This window comes from Cavia porcellus, unplaced genomic scaffold, assembly GCF_034190915.1.
Source record: "Cavia porcellus strain 051 isolate PalLab524CR breed Dunkin Hartley unplaced genomic scaffold, mCavPor4.1 scaffold_9, whole genome shotgun sequence".
NCBI lineage: Eukaryota > Metazoa > Chordata > Mammalia > Rodentia > Caviidae > Cavia > Cavia porcellus.
This window is the reverse complement of record NW_026947492.1, coordinates 79931302-79949028: the sequence shown is the minus strand read 5'-3', so window position 1 is coordinate 79949028 and position 17727 is coordinate 79931302. Positions and strand designations below refer to the sequence as shown.

The window sequence follows — 17727 nt, the reverse complement described above, 5'->3', positions numbered from 1 at the left end:
AAAACTCAGAATAGGACTATTAGTTAGGGCCACATGACTAACCGGCAAAGAAGAATCCGAGCACAACTCGTGATTCTATTTAATTAAGCGCTAAGGTATTTAGTGAGGACAAGAAAGCTCAGAAGCCACATGGTGTGGGCTGGTGTGCTCAGAGAAGCTTCAGCTGGGCCAGGAGAACTCGGGTAGTGAACAGCAGGTGGAGAGAATTCCAGGAAAGTGTTTGTGGGGAGGGTGAGAGCATTTGGGGATATTTTTGCAGAGCACATCAAATAATATATTTTGACCCAATCCAAGGGTTTATATTGAGAAATACAGTGAAATCTGGTGAATAAATTGTGTTGGGCTAGATTAGTAGAATGTCTTAATGTTTAATTTTGCTTTGCCCATACATATACATAACTTTACATAAATTCATAAATGTGAGAATGCATGTGCTTTGGAATCTGTAGTCCTTGTTCTTCTGGGTTTTTTTTAGACCTTTGTTGTCTCTCTCTCTTTCTCCAAGCAGGCATATTAATCTGCTGACTTACATTAACAAACTAGTAGTTACTTTCACTGTGATTTCTCCCCATTTGGATAATTGAATGGATTTCATGGGAAAGTAAATCATAATTCACCACATTGGAAAGCATTAATAGTGTTTCCAGTATCTTGCCACAGAGAGCCATGAGGTGGCACATGCAAACACATGGTCATGACAGCATCTTGTCAGTGTGGGTACAGACTTCTAAAGACAGATGGGGGCTGCAGAGAGCTCCAGCACCTCAGGGTTCTAATCAAGGTATGAAACAAAGCTTTGCTTAACCTCTCCTATAAAGACAGATACTCTGTCTCCTTTGCATTTTTACTAATCAGTTTTGAAACCTACCTTATTATTTTAATGCATATCTCTATGACTAACAGAGAAAGCATTTCTCTCACTTCAAATTATTCACTTTGGAAAGGAGTTAGATTCTAACCATGTTTCTATAAACATTCTGCACTTTTTCCTTTGCTTGTGTTTGCTTCTTTCTTCCCTCCTTTTTTTTTCTCCTTCTGATTCTTTTCCCCACTCACCATCCTCCACCCCACCATGATATGATCAGGGGAGCAGAAAAAGGCATACTTCATCAATTAGAGATTTGTGACAAGAATAAGAATTGGTCTAGCTGGAAGATATGTGGCTGAAAATAGTAGGAACGGAGCCTGCATTTTGGAGGGAAGTCACCAGCAGCTCTGAATGAATGAAGTGATGGTGTGGTGACAAATCAGAGTTGGCAGGGACTGTGCTGAGGGCCCCTCATTGTGCTGGGTGCGGGGCTGCTTTCATTAATTTTCCAAGGTTTGATTTATTTTCTTTCAGCGTGGACCCTGAACCCTACAAGCAAGGGCCTTCTGGGAAAGATATTGTAGCTGAGCCATGTTGACACAGAACAGATGTGACAGAGCACACTGTCAAATATTATAAATGTCTACGAAACAGTGAGATGAAGTATGGTCCCATAAACATCACTAAAATCAAGCTCCCTCTGAGTAGAAAGGGTCTAGATCTTTGTTTATATTTGTTTATGATACTACTCAAAATCATAGGGAGGATGATGCTGGCATTTATTATAGCACAATTTTATTGATTGTCTGTTAGTTTACTTTTGCACTAAGTGCTGTAGTATTTGGTACCCAAAATGTGTGCCCCTCTTATTTATAAATTACACCTGTGTCCTTATGTAATGTGTCTCTTTAATGTTTTAGTACTCCTGTGAAATTCCACATTGATCTTAACATTGCTAAATCTGCTTACTTTTTCATTTGAATTTATTGAAATCACTTTGCCCATGCTTTCATTTTACCTTAAATAATTTTATTTCTAAGAAATACTTATATTTATTTAATCTAACTCTTCTGTTGTTTTTTCTTTGGGAAAACATGTGTACTTACAGTTGGAATATTGATTGATACATTATCTTACTTACTTCCTTTTGTACTTATTTCACTCACTGGCCCTGCTAAATATTCATTATTTTCTACTTGGATAATTTATTGCTTTGACCCCATTAATTCAATATGCCTTTATTTGCCTTGTCCCCATAACCAGAGAGTTTAAAGTGAGTTATCTTCTCATTATGATAGCTGCTGCTCTTGGTCTTCTACTTGATTTCTTCCCAGTAAAAGAAAGTATTCAGATTATGTTCTCTTATTCCCAACCTAATGGGGAGATTTGTGTAATATTTCCCATCATCCACTCCCAACTGCCCTACAGTTGCAGAGAGAATTGATAACTAATACAAACTTTTGTAGCATTTTCCTTTCATTTATTATCTTTTTCAGATCTTATATTAAATATTTCTAAAAAGAGTATTAGATTTTTAATAAACTAGGTAAACAAATAAAAATGATGATGAGCTAGAGACACAAAGAAGAGGCAGTGTCTCCTCTTACGTCCCAGAGAGGATCTGAAGAAAGACGTGACAACAGAGAGCTAGGAAATGTCACCACTGGACTCTCTTAATTGAATATTTATAAAAGGCAACATTCTGGGTAATTATGTTGTTTTTACCTTAGAACATGTTTTTTTCAAACTGATGAGAAAAGGAAATTGGTTCTGTTGAACTAAGGGTGAAAAAAAAGTATGAGCTCACAGGTTCAACAAAGATTACAAAATCCAATCTAGGTGCTGAAAGAAAAAAAAAAAAAATATATATATATATATATATATATATATATATATATAATAATTCGAGTTAGCCTGCAAAATTTCCTAAAGGACAAAATTTGCATTCTTCTTTTATTGTGAAAAATGTAAAGCAATTTACTTTTCAAATATTCTATCACTGATTTACAATAAAACATTCCAAACTTGGAAGTCTTGGAGATTTAAACAGTCAGGGCTTATGTAACTACTTGCTATCTATTCTTAAAGTAATTTACAAAGAGGTAATGTTTCTTCTGGTAAAAAGTTTCCAAAGACCAGAAATATGTATCCTGGCTGACTCTGGCACATTGACTTCTGTATATATTTGGTAAATGTAGTGAAAGAAAATACATAGCTTTCTCCTATTGCTTATAGAAGTTATAGAAAGGAGATAATGGATATCAGATACGATTTGCTGAATATTTATAAAGATGATGAAATGTGGTCTGCTTTTCAGCTAAATATAGATTCTTTAATTGTCTTTAATAGATGCAAGTCTAAAATAACACATTAATTATTGTTATATAAATTGCCACCAATGCTTATTTTGTTAAGTAAATTAGGTAATTCCTCCAAAATCTTTTCATCCTGTAACTTTTGTTTTGGCTAATCATCTGTGTATTTTATCACAGTATTTAACATTGGACTCTACAACAGGCAGTTCAGATAACCGTGAAGCTTCTCTTACAGATTTGGGTCAGTGGGATGTTTCTTTAACACACCTTTACTTATCAAACCAGTAATAAGAGCTGCCAGCAGACAAGGAAATCTGTCCAGCAGAGCAGATTTCTGCAATACCAGGAGACTAGATGGGTTTTAAACAGCAGATAAGCTATAGACTTATTACAGACTAGACATCATCTTGGCCCAGGAAAACAAACCAACTTCTTCACAGCTCCACAGCTTGCTGCATGCAAGCTGGGTCTGAATAGGAGCTCATGCCCTCCAGTGATGGCAAACCTCTCAGAGCTTTCATTAATAACAGGCAGCCGGCTTCGGCATGTGTGCCATAGGTTTGCCATCACTGCTACATGTTCCATCAATGCAGCTAGATCCAGAATTGACCTTCCATGACCAAATAGTGTTTTCCTTTTCAATAATAAATATGTAGTATTTCTGGTAAATCTCATATGATAATGTTATTTTTATTATTATTTTAAAATATTTATATCATTTTGTATTTTTATCATTTTTTTGCTATAAAAAGTGATGTCTATGTGATGATTAGAATGTCACATAACACCCAAACAAGCACCTTTTGAAGGTTATTATTTTGAGGTTATTATTAATTACATAGAGAAAAAAGGTAACCTGAAACTTAAGCTACTCTGTGAGTGAGTAGAAAATAAGATTAAAATTTCATTTAAAAAAGAAATGATTATTTCTCTATATCAACTCCATCTCCACTTAACTTTTAAGTTTATCATTATAGATATATTCAAACCCTTTTATGTGAAAATTCATCCATATACTTTTGTGGTCTACATTCATCAATAAACAATGCATCAGAAACATTTTCCCTTTGAATAAATATTCATGCACATTAAACTTTTACATGCATCTTAGCATTACATGATTACTAGCTAGTTATGTTCAATCAGATACCACAGAGTATATTCCTCACCACAGCTTCCTCAGAGATCAAGTATGTATTTCTCTCTGGAAAGTGAACAGAAGAGTACCAAAACCACCTTCCTTTTGGCATTCCTAGGCAGACATTGAAATAGCCAATAGGATGCAAGTCTAGACCAGGCAGAAAGAAGCCAAGCTACCAGGGGGACATGGGTCACCCACACTTAATACCACCACACCCAGCATAGCTGAGTTCACTTTTGATCAAAAACATGACAATTCATCAAAACATATTAGTTGTTGATATGGCCAGAGTATCACTGTAAAAACTTATGAAAGTTATATTAAAAAGGTGAAATTAACCCACAACTCTTACTTTCTTAGATTTTCAAAACAACATAGTAAGAAAGGAATTCAGGAATTTTTAGACGAGAGGACATAAAATCAAAGTAACACAAAGCCGCAGATGAGCAGGTGAATCTCAGAAGGTAATTAGTCTATTAGATTTGTGTTTGATCTTCTTGCTAAGAGCCTCTTTTGACAAGTAATAAACAGAAGTTGAGAATCATGGCAAATATTTATTTGTTAGCTTTTTCAGGCAGGGCAAGAAATAGAAAAATGAGCCAACAGTAAGTCTATCTTAAAAGATTTCTTCAGAACTGGAAAAAAATATGTGGCTATTTTCAAAAGCATTTTATACAGTGCATGGTAGAAACAGGATAAAAATTCCACAAAGCAGAGTGTGTTAGGAGTGCGCTGTGGAGGAGAAGTTAGATAAATTCACGTCTTCCTGGCAATGCAGCAGGTGAAGGTGGGTAAAATGTCTTTTCTAACAAGTACCTTTGAGCTTGAAGCATAAGGAGAGGTTCAGAGACTGGGTTGGAGGTTTAGGACAATCATTCCAGGTAGAAGAAATAGCAGCAGCTAATGCAGAGAGATGCAAAAGAAAGAAAGCCACGGTTGCAGCAGGAGTTTGTAAAAGAGACAGTTTAAATGCAACATTAGAAAGTGTTGAGGGTGGTGACAGGGAGCTTCTGGAATGGTAGAATAACAAACACGGACTTGATTATTGTTTTGTCTTTTTAATTAAATTGAATGAAATTTCAGGACCTTTTACACAAATGACGACCCATACTTCACGTTTCATCCTTTGAACCTGTGCAAACACCTTTAGTACTATCATCACACCTGAGGTGACAGATCCATCCAGTGGGTGTGTGGGAGGCAAAGTGTGCGATAGCAGATGGAACAGCATGGATTCCATTCTGTAGGGACCTGGAAGAGGGAACTAGTCATGCTTTATCAGTGGTGCAAGGTAGGAATTTGTGTTTAATCCGCCGTGATCTTCTCTTCAAGTGTCCTTTCAGGCAAGTCATGCTGCATTCCTGTCACTTACAAACGCTGTCTGGTATAACCTCAGGCACTCCGACACAGGGGAGGTGGTTGATGTCCCTCCATTTATTTGTCTCCATCACAGGTGTTCACCAAGAGCACCAAGTCTCAGTGCTAGCTGAGCTCACAGCTTAGCAGTCAGGACCTCTAACCGCCTCACTTCTGCTGTATTGTACGCACATCCAGAGACTATGCTGCTGGGGAAGCCACTGTCCCCTCCTTTGTGACAGCTTATGCTTTTAGAACAGCTGGTTTGCATCTTCAGTCAAATATAGAAACTGGAACCGAGAAATTACTCCACATATTAAATATAAATATGCATCAATGCACAGAAGTATATTAAATATATTAATATGTTCCCTTCATCTTTGCATAAGACTGGTAGCAACTGCGCAGGTCACTAAATAAACATTTTTCTGAAGCAGCTTTGCATGTTTAAAGTTTGTTGCTTTACTTATTATTTACCTATCTATTTATTTATCAATAAGTATATATTAAGCTTTGTGACAGAAACTACAGTGGTCTCTGAAGAAACAGATCATCTGTATAATTCTGCTCTTGTGGAGACTGAAGTCTCCCTCTAAGAATGTGCCCTAAGGTGACATTTTTTCCTTTATTCTTTGCCTTTTGAAAATGAACTCCTTACCAGTATGATTTTGCAACTGTATTTCACCTATTAATATACTCAGTAACTGGCTACGACAAGGAGAGGAGCTAAAAGAGCTTTTCTATCTTCATTTCTGTTACCATGCAGGCAGTAAAAGGCAGAGCTGATATTTCCGTATTAATGAAGGTGGTGACCCAAGACCCAGAGAGGCAGCACCAAAACTCTCTCAGTTCCTTTGAAACCATAAACGACACAGGGACTCTCACATCTCATAATCTGGCTAAGATTAGGCAAGGAAATAAGAAGCCTCTCCGTGTTAAAAGGAACAGAATTCCTCACCTTTCTGGAAGTCCCAAGGTAGAAGACAGCTGATAAATTAATCACTTAGGGAGGACAGGAGACAGGTGGTGAGCCATGGAAAGGCCAGTGTAGCAGAAATCCCAGTGAGAAGGAAAAAGCTAGGTTCAAGACTACAAAAGAAGGAAAATTGGACTTTGAGAAAAATAAACCTGTGAACTTTGGAGTGGGAGAAGTATGAAGGTTATATCTATATATGTGCACATGCAGAATATATGTTATAAATATATTATATAACAAAACTTGCATAATTATGTAATATAAATCAATGCATTGTATATTGTTTGTAGAAAACAGGAAAAATTGGAAGATACGAAGAAAACTGGTCCTAATTCCAGCTTGCAAAAGTAATTGCCCTGCATTTTTTGCAAGATTCTTTTCAGTCATTTTTTGTCATTTTGAAAAACAAAAAGTTGTGATCATACTGCATATCACCTTCATCATGACTCTTCATATTATGTAAAATAGAAATTTTGCCATCATTAAAATAGTAACAAACCCATTCTGACACAGTTAGTTTGGCCTTCTGTTGGGTTTGGATGCAAAGGTACCCTGAAAGCTCATTGTGTGGAAGGCCAGGCTGCAGATGGCTTTTCAGGAAGTGGCTGGAACCCTGAGCTTCTGGCTTCACTGATGGACCAGTCCATTGACCAAGTACCTAGCTGAATGGGCGCATAGGAGGCAGGTGCAGTTGGAAGAAGCAGGTCATGGGTGATTTGCCCTCGAAGGGCATGTCCTGTCCTCAGCCCCTGCTGTCTGTCTGCCTTCTTGCTCTTTCTTTTTGCTTCTTGGCTGTCCTGGGGTGGGCAGCTTTCCTTCCCTGTGCTCTTTAGTTCTCATGGGTCTGCTTTGGAGTCAGCTGACCATGAACTGAAACCACTGAAGCCATGAGCCAAAATAAGCCTTTCTTTCTTAAATGGTGTATGCATGTCAGACTTTTTATTCTAGCAACAGAAAGGTTACTAAGTTGCTTTCCTAAAACCACATCTTAGTATCAGTTCCTAACACTAACATAATGGAGATGTCAGCCTATGGAAATACTTTCATATGTCAGTAGGAGTTGCTTCTTGTTGTTTATTTCCCAGAGAGGACTTTGTTCAATCCTTTCTGCTTTCCTCATTTGTAAGACATGCAAAAATTCTTTTTACACACACACACACACACACACACACACACACACACACACACACAGAGAGAGAGAGAGAGAGAGAGAGAGAGAGAGAGAGAGAGAGAGAGATTTTCCTTCTCTTTGTACTGACTTTCCTATAAACCAGATGGTGCTTAAAACTTCCTGGGCTCTTCACAAAGCTGTTCCTCTAGCAACCTTCCCTAAAAGACTGATTTTAAAACAAGCAAAGATGTTCTCTGGATCTCCTGCTAGTCAATCTGGTAGTCCAACTCAAAGCATATCTAATTTAACAAAAAATAACAAACATTAGGACAAGAGAACTTAATCATAGATACAGTAATAAGAGTAGGGTACAAGACTGTTAGAAATAATTCCAAACTTTTCAGAAAATTTAATTTCTAATGAGGCTCAAAAATATCAATTAGTTTGTAGATCTATCCTTGCCACCTGCTGGGTTGCCACCAAGGAATGGGCCGGGGAAAGTTAAACATCTGTAGGAAAGGTTCTAGGATGTTGAAGGTGTTATCTATGCTTGGAAGCCTGGTTTACAAGCAGAAAACTTTAATGATTTCAGTGGAGCCTTCTGATCACTAATTGAATTAATGGTCTATCATAAATATTTCTCATTCTCATACCAGCAGTTTACAATGGTTTTCAAAACATGAGATCGCTAATTGACAGGTCTTTCTGCTGTGAATGCATCTTAAATATATTGCACAATTTAATCCTCATCTTTAACGACTGGGTTTGTATTAGTTGTGCTGCATGATCAAAAACAATGAAGTGTGCTATGTTTAACTACAAAAGATGAAGGAAAAAAACAACCTCAGGCAAATCATTTGTGGCTGCTGTTATCAGTGTGTTTAATCAGAAAGCTGTGTAATGAGTCTTAGTGGAGACTCTGGCTGAGGTCTGTGCTAGGCTGTCCTTTGGGTGTAAACTCATGCAGAGATCATTTGCTATAGCTGCGTATTTCTTCCTTTGCAGCCTGTGTGCTGAGCTGGTATTCAGTGCTCTGCATTGTAGTATATTACAAAGGCAGCCTGCGGTCTGCTCTTCCTTCCACTGAAAGCAAAACTCAGAAACCACAAGAGTGCAACAAATTGTAGCTTTAAACTTGCAGCTTGCTATGCATCTATTCATAACCAGAACCCCTGCTTCCCTAAAGCTGCATCCACCTCCTATCTGCCCATCCTGGACCACGTATGAGCCCAAAGATCATTCAGGAGCAGCCTTAGGACATGTGGAGAGTTTATCGTTTTATTTCTTGTTGCTTTTATGTGAATCTTTCCCCTCATTCTGATTTGATCTCAAATCTTACAACATAGAAAGCAACAGACTCTTGGCTGTCTGCTTGTGGTATGTTATGTGTTCCAGGAAGATTTTAGAGGTTTGATCCTGGGAGAAAGACAAAAACAGCAGCGACGGAGGATGTGCTGGGCTGGATTTTTGGTCCTATGTGGCAGCCCAAGGTTATTTCACTTCTTTGGGTACCAGGTACCTTCTCTTTCAAAATAGCATATTTGTTTCCGAGATCATGAAAATTCTTTGTCACTCTGAGATTCAGGGCTTTAAAGCAATATAACAATAATATTCTGCCTATTTTACAGAGTTTAGGAGGCTTGAGCATCACAGGTAGCATCTTTCTGGTACCTGTTAGTAAGGGATTCATGATCTGAACAGCTGAAGCAGAAGAGAACTCAAACGTAACGCGCTAGATCCTCGCTCAGTTTAAATGCAACACTGCTGGGTGGGTGGATGCGGCTTCTTCTCCACTGCTAGGAGGGGTCAGGCTGAAAATGCCTCTGTGTCCCCCGGTAGCTGCTGCAAAGCAGAGGTCAGCGCTGCAAGGCTTTGAAAGCGCAAGTGTCTACAGACCAACTTTTCTGAACTGACTGCCAATGCCTGCTTATAATCACCAGACAAGGAGCTTGAGCCCTACAGCCTCGGTGCCAGCAGACGGGGTGCACTCCGGTTGGGGGACAGTGCTCAGGCAAAGTCCAGCAAGCGGGATGCGGCACAACGCCCCCCTCACTGCGGCACCGGGTTCTGGGCGGAGCCATGAGCTCGGCCGGACCTGGACCTGGACCGCCTTGCGCGTTGCCATGACGACGGCACCGGCGGCGCGGAGGAGGCGGACCTGCCGGCTGGAGCAGGTGTCGGATTGCAGTGCGCTCCCGGGCGGGCGGGCTGACTGGCTCTCCCTGAGCCCCAGCGGCCTCTGGAGTTCTGCTCCTTCTCCTCTGCGGCCTCTAGACAGCTCCCCAGCCCTGCGGGCGGGCGGCGCCAAGGGAGCATGGTCCAACACTCGGGCTCCATCCAATCCTTCAAGCAGCAGAAAGGTCAGTGGGCACCCGCGCCCCCGGTACTGTCCCGTAGGCGTCCGCGCCAGGGGACTCTGCGAATTTCAGCGCCTCCTAGCATCCTGGGTCCCCACGCGCACCGCGGCCTCGGGGCGCCGGGTTCCTGATGGAGGACGGAGGACGGAGCCGCGGTTCCTGAGCTGGAGTAGCTGCCTTTGTGCAGCCGGGCTCGGTTCAGCCTAGGGGACCTGTGTGGCTAGGCCCTGCGGACGCGAAGGCTGCAGCCGCGCCCCCAAGCTGTCCCCAAACTTGTGGGAGGGATCCCCGCTTGGCGCGCGCCCCGCCGTCCTGATCGCGCCTCACTGCGTGCGCCCTTGAATTCCAGAAGTTGACCTGTCCCCGCGCAGGGGCTCTGCAGCTTCCTGGGACAAGTTTATTCTGGGGTCCACCTGCCCAGATCTGAGAATGGGCTTTAGGGGTTTGGTTGTGCTTGGGTTATCTTCGGACGCACCGCGTTGTCTTTTCGCTTTTTCCTCAAGTTTGTGGCTAGATGCAGTCAGAAGGCTGCAGCTGCGCCTCCATCGCGGATCAGGGATTCTCCAAGCGGGTCGCTTCTTTGGGTCCTCCTTCTCTATGCTGTGTGGCACTTTGGTGGAGACCATTTTTCTGAGGCACATTCAATTTTCTGGAATTTTATTGTAGTGAAGGGTTTATTAAACATGGTAGCCTTTTTACTGAGTAGACAGCAGTCATTAGGCCAGTAGCTGACCTTGTAGTAACTGTGAAATGTGAGCTCCGGAAAAGTGTATTTGTTTATTCAAAGTAAATATTTATGTAAAAATCCCTTCTCCCCATTCTACGTTTTATCACCATTTTATTTTTTCAACAGTTGCTTCTGTATAAATCTTTGACTTTGCTTTTAAACAAAAACGATGGAAATACCAGGGATGCTTTAGCAGGAATTCCCTCAAAGGTAGAATATTGGACCAAAAGTTCTTCCAATTCCTTAATTCTAGACTCTAAGTCAAAGTGCTCCAGGAGCTGTGTACTAGGTGTGGGGACTGGGAGTGGTAGGAGGATCTACCCAGGCAACAAACATTTCAGTTAGGGCGCCAGTGCACCTCAAGGCAAACACTCCAGAGGAGAATCAAAGTACGTGAGGACGTTTCGTTCTCTTAATCAGTATTTTAAACATATACGGATTTTCACAATGGATACAAGGGTGATGGGAGTTTTGCAACAGTCTGATACTATGAATACCTTCCTCCTCTGCTCCATAACTGTGAATGAATGATTTGTGGGATCTGAACCCTCAGATGTTCTACAACAACTTATTAATTTAAGTATTTAATTATTAATTAATTTAAGTATTTAATTATTAAGTATTAATTTAAGTATTTAATTCTTAATAAGTATTTAATTATTAATTAATTGTTATTATTAATTTAGGTATTTAAGGAGCAAATATTTGCTAACTTTAGATCCATTGTCATTACTGGGTAAAAAGTTAGGCTACTTCTGCCACTTCTTACTGTTTGTGTAACTATTATTATTATTTTCAGGCTCTTTTTGTTGACTTACAAATAAAAAATCCCTCAGCATTCCCTTCTAATTTTTTTTCCTTTTTCCTCTGCCTCACTCTGTTTTATCACTTTTGAATTCGTCTTAAAGAATACAGTGTAGTTCAGACTACGATTTGTTCATTAAAACAGTTTTCAGTTACAAACAATTACACTCTTCCTAGCTCACATGGCCATCCCTCAGGAAAGCATGAATAACTTCTGAAATTTAAAATCTCTGAGTACAAAGAATTAGGGAGGATTTACTGGAAACTCACCCTCCATTTAGTGAACTGTGCACATATGCCTGGGACTTGAGGACTGAATTATTCAGAACATGTTCAGTCTGGAACCTGCCAATGCAGAGCTCTTCCACAGAGACGCTGGCTGGGAAGGAAACCTCAGTGTTCTGCTGCCTTTATGCGAATTGTTGGCAACTCTGCACATTTCTAGGAAAATGTTGCTGTTTTGTTTCTTGATGATGCCAGTTGTGTTTCTCAGAAAGGATCCACCTATCCTCGGGGGGTTATATTCCACTTGAGGGTTTTGCTGCTGAAAGTTGGAGTAACAGAAAAAACAAAGTCAGGATCATGGCAATAGTGAGCAGTGAGAGGAAAGTGCTCACTTCTGGTGTTCCCTGCATGAAATGACGGATACTTGGGTTCGAGTGCCTGGGAGTGCATATTTGCTGTAGCCAGAGCACATCTTGGGGGGACATTTTAGCTGGTAAATGAGGAGTGATCCCTACAGGAAGTCCACTTGGCTTCTTCTGTTTCACTCCATTTGTGAAGGACTCCTATGGTCATGTCAGGATGAGTGAGAAAAGGCCAGTGACACGTCTGGCCACATGTGGCTGGTCACTTACCAAAGAGCTTTCAGGGAAACCATGGATGACATTAATGGAATCTGCTGAAGCTGTGAAGTTTACATCACTAGCCTGAAGGACCCTTTGGTTAAACATATGTAGTGTATTTTAGTAATTCCTCAGAACAATTGCTTCCTACTCAAAAGCACGGTTTAACAATAATGACCTACTATGATTATATGGGACTTGAACACTATATAATGTATTTATTTTTACCCTCTGAAATAAGTTATTTGTTACTGCACAAACCCACCTGCAAACCTCTTACCAACCCCTAGCTTTTCTCCCAGTTGGGACCGTATGGTACCCAGAAGCAAAGTCCTGGCTAAGTACCAACTTTCGGAATCTTTGCTATCTGCTCTTTAAGTCTCCTTATCTCCTCTTCAGTGACATATTTGTCATCGCTAACCTTCCCGCACCCCTACCTCAGAGAAACCAGAAAAAAACTGCAGCCAGTTGTAGAGTTAACAAATTCACTCACCCATGTGTGCTAGCTCCCCCTTATATTTGCACCACTGGTTCTTTTATTATGGCAGAAGGAATTATCTTTTGTTAAAATAATTATAAGTTATATATGCTAAGAATCATGGGGAGAGATGTTTGAGAGTGTGAAGTCATACTTGTCTTAGGGACTGAATGTCCACCTGGGTCATAGGGAGGAAACAAGTGTCTAATGTCGTCTAGGACCCCCCCCCCCATCTTCTCTAGCTTTCAATCTTCACCCTTCTCTTCTTTTCTTCACAGAAAATTTCTTAGGTACAATTCTAGGTTCCCACTGATTATTGCTAGGGAATGTAGGCCAAACTATGAAGCCAATATGGAGAAATTTTAATCCAGAGATTTTTTTCAAAAATGACCCTTGAACTGTTTCTTTAAAACTTCTTTGTCTCTCGAATGTCTCCAGGAAGCTAAAGTTACCACTCAATTAAACTGATATTTATAATATAGTTTTGAGTTAACAATAATAATATGTATTATGAGATAAAAATGCATCTTGTAATTAGCAATGAAGACAAGGGAGAAGGTTAAAATCAGGTTCATCCAAAGGAATTATAACCTGAAAATGTGATTATTTTCAAAGTCTCTAAGGTTCCACTGTCTGATACAGCACATTTCTTAGAGAGATGATACAGGATGCTGACATTTGCCTTTAAAACTAGAGTTTGCCACCTTGTTTGGCATATGGTCATAACCAAAAGAATATATTGGGGATTGATGATTACATAAATTAACAAAAGGAATTCAACCCTTTAAAATCTAAAAAGAGTCCAACGTTCTCTTTCTTATTTTAGTTTTTCACCAATGTCCATGTTTCTACAATATTAATATAAAGTGATGGCTTCCTGTACTAAAATTGTATCTTTAAAGAATCTGGTTACCAACACTAACTTGGAACAATTGCCTTTTCTGAGACTTGGGCTCCTTCTGGGCTCCTTCCTTATGGAAGATTACAGAACAGTCATGCCCAGCTCTCAGGTTTGTGGTAACTGTAAATAATGCAGAAATCCCAGCAACAATGAGTATTGTGTGGACACTTACTATGCACTCGATTAGTGAAGGACTCCTGTGGTTGTGTCAGGGCGAGGGAGACAAGGCCAATGACATTTCTGGCTGCTTGTGGCTTATCATTTAGCAAAAGAGCTTTCAGGGAAACCATGGGTCACATCACACACAGCCTGACTCAAATGTCTTGCCTTAACGGGTTTCCCCAAAGCTCAAAATTTTCTGTAGTGTTAGTAGTTGTATCATTTTCCCCATGTTCAGCTTAAAGGACTTGAGGCTTTGATAAATCACATGCGTTGTCATGATTCTGAACTCCACATTTCTAACTACTTGCAGTCCATAAAGAAGCCTGGCAGTGTCGGATTCTATTGAGAGTAGATATAAAATGTAAAAAGCTGGCCAACATCTCACTTCCCTCTGATTTCCACCACAGCCATCTGTAGCTCCTCTGATGCTCTCTCCTCTTCTAATGAACGATATTCAAGTTCAAGGCTGAAATCTTCACTTCCAACCTTGACCAGGGCAGATCGCTGCTTCTTCTGTGGCCTCATTCACCTTGAATCTGAAAGGAAATTTTGTGGCAGAGTCATCTCAGTGTTCCTCTTGGGCTCTGCAGTTCTTCAGAAGTTACGGAGTGTGAAATTATGATCTAAGCCCGGTCACACACTCGCTCTTCCATTCTGCTGCCTCTTCAGTTACTGGTTTTTCATCTCAATTGCACTGCAAGTAGCAGTTACTTTAAATTCTGACTGACTTGGACCCAACAGTCCTGTAGGAAGCAGGCATCTGCTGCGGGATTCAGTTTCTTATTCTCCCTGTAACCGAGATGCAGTTGGCTTGTGGAGGAGGAGAGGGCTTTCTTGTGGGTGAAATTGGTGGCCACACACACAGAAAAAGAAACACTGCTGACAGTATTTTGCAAATTGCACTACCTTATTGGTGCTATGGGTTCTCACTACACTTTTAGCAAGTTACCAGCCAGATCAAAGATTATCACTTAAAAATGACTTAAAGTGCGTGTGTTTTACATGTTACTTGGGAAAGCTGTTATCATCATCACGGAAAGACAGTGGCTTCTTCACAAATGTATATACAAGGTCTGTTTTTAAACAAATGCTTCACCACTCCTTGTTATCTCTTAGCAATTTATTTCAGCTGCTTTTGCTCATTTTCCTACATCTATGAAATCCAAACTTCTTCAAGCATATGATCTGAAGTGTCATCTGGCATTCTTTCTAAATGTGAAATTTTCAGTCTCTCTAGACCCATTGAATCTAAGCCCCAGGGAAGGAAATTAGGAATCTGTACTTTTCACTAAAAAAGGACCGTGGGTTATTCTTGCAGTTGAACTCCTTTGAGAAACAAGTTGGTACATTAATAACATACCTGTGATCACTGAGTGAGTTAAAGAATTTAGTGGAGGAGACTGTGGTAGGTTTCAGTTGAGGCTATTTGTTATTCATACAAACTTTATAAAAGTTCGATGTCCATAGTGGTATCTGTGCACTCATTATATAAAAAATAAAACTCTAGTGTGCTTCTAGTATTAACAGAAATGCATTGATTCTTCCCACTTGAGTTTTGACAGCTTCTCCCTTGTCTCGTTTTTCTCCATGTTTTTCTTCAGCTGATAGTTGGCCCTGTCACACTAGACGCTTTCGTGAAATAGTTATTAGGCTTTGTCTCCAATTGTTCAGTCATGACCCTTATAAATCCTCCCAGTTGTGTCAATAAATGATCTTTGTTCTAGATTTTGTAGTTCCTTTTTTTGCTATATGATATTTGCAAAAGAAGGGGCTCTACTCATAGCAAAATGTCTCAGAATGACATTGAAAAACAACAAGGTAAAACTTTACAGTTCTCCTTGATGTATGTATGAAGAAAATAAATGTGTGTTTTTGCATAAATTAACTATCATAACGCAAAGTCATGTGACACAGAAAGGTGATGTATGAAATAAGATTCAGGTATATGGCGTTGTTTCCAGTTATATTTCAATCTTAAAACTGTTACATGATCCATAATCATGGCCAAACCAATTTCACTTGGTTTCGACTTCCTTAGAGTGCAATTATTGTGTTCTTGCTCTGTGCTAGAAAAAGTCAAAAGCAACTTGTTTATAGTAACTCATTTTGTGTTCATTGAAAGAAATTTCTAATACTTCATTTCACCATGGGGAAACTGTAGGGCAGAGAAGTAAAGCAGGAATTCAGACTCACAAAGCCAAGAGTGGCAAAACCAGGTTGCCCATATGGCAGGCGGAGAGGTCATGAGGATCAGAATTCCACATGGATGGCGCTTCCTGAGGGCCTTGCTGTGAAGGGGCCAGAACGCAGTGTTGGAGGGGTGATGTCAGGGTTTGTGTCCAGCTCCAAAATTCACGTTAAAACATAAACCTCCTGGGCACTGGCTTTTAGAGGCTCCACTCTTAGGAGACGATTAGCTCTTGAGGCCCTGCCCTCTTGGCTAAGATGAACATCACATAGAAAGAGTAAAGAACAGTGTCTAGGACTGCTTTGTTCATTCTCTCCTTTCTGCCTGCAGGAGTGAGAGCTCAAAGCACTCTCCTGGAAAGAAATACTGGGTCTTTGTCAGACACTGGTTTGGGGGGTTCAGTGAACCGTGGGAGATAAAATTTTCTTACTATACATTAGCTTGGCTGTGGCATTTTGTTACACCAGCCCAATGCACTAATATAATTTAGGGCAGTATGTTTTTATAAAATACCAGTAGTTCCCACACTCACTCAGAATAAATGTTGTTAAAGATTGTTCATTATTTAAAGCAAAATGTTTGCTGCTTCACTGTAAAATATCCACCTTTTCCTTGGTGCAACATTTGCCAATATATTTCCCTTTTTCTTTTCCTCAATTTTAGATATAATTGGTAAATAAGAAATATAATATATATATATATATGTATGTGTGTGTGTTTTCCTTTTTAAATGTATGTAGCGTATTTCAGTAAATCTATAAATTTTGAAGTGATTAACACAATGAAGCAATTAAAGTATTATATGCAATTGTTGTAAGCAATTGTATGCAAGTATTGTAAGCAATTAAAGTATGTATCATCTCACACTTGTTTTGGGGAGTGAGACTTCTTGAGGCCTCAAGTGTATAACACAGTATCCTTCCCAGCACAGGGAGCCTGAAGCAGGGGGATTACCATGAGTTAAAGTCAGTCTGGCTACCTAGTGAGTTCAAGGCCAGCCTTATGACATCGGCCTGTCTCAAAAAAACAAACACAAAAAATAAGTATGATGAAAGTATTAACCCTCCTCACTATGCCATGATGGCCACTGATTTTCTGTAGTCAATTTTTCTTGCATAATTGAACGTTTCTATCATTTGCTCAGCATCTCCGCACATTCCCACTCCCAGCCTCTGGCAATACCTTCATGTTCTCTGCTTAGGTAAGTTTGACACTCTTTAGGTTTAACATAAAATTGAGATCATGATAGAGATTTGTCTTTCTGTGCCAGGCTTATTTCCCATGGCATACTGTCTTCTTAATCAGTCTGTATTATCCAAACACCATTGGCTCCATGTTTTAAGGTGCAATAACATTCGACTCTGTGGATCTATGTATGTATGCGTTTTCTTGATCCTTTTACATACACACATTAGGACACTTACATTGACTCTGGATCTTGGCCATTGTGAAAGGTACAGTGATGACCAGGAGTGAAGTCTTCCCTTCTCCACATCTTCACCTGAATGTATGCTTTATCGTTGCCATTTTAACAGGAGTGAGTTTGTGTGCCCTGGTG

At 39.9% G+C, this 17727-nt stretch overlaps 1 protein-coding gene across 2 annotated transcripts in view; it reads left to right on the top strand.

The window, feature by feature from the left end:
• Ano3 (anoctamin 3) overlaps nt 1–17727 on the top strand; it is a 352737-nt gene that overhangs the window by 83514 nt on the left and 251496 nt on the right. Inside the window, exon 1 of one of the 2 annotated variants that reach the window (XM_003464998.5) lies at nt 9877–10067. The exons of the other annotated variant lie outside the window; for it this stretch is intronic. Within the exon in view, the coding sequence (XP_003465046.2) occupies nt 10022–10067 (46 nt within the window). The 5' untranslated portion in view covers nt 9877–10021. Of the gene's footprint in view, nt 1–9876; nt 10068–17727 lie in introns of those variants that run through there. 2 annotated transcript variants of the gene reach the window in all.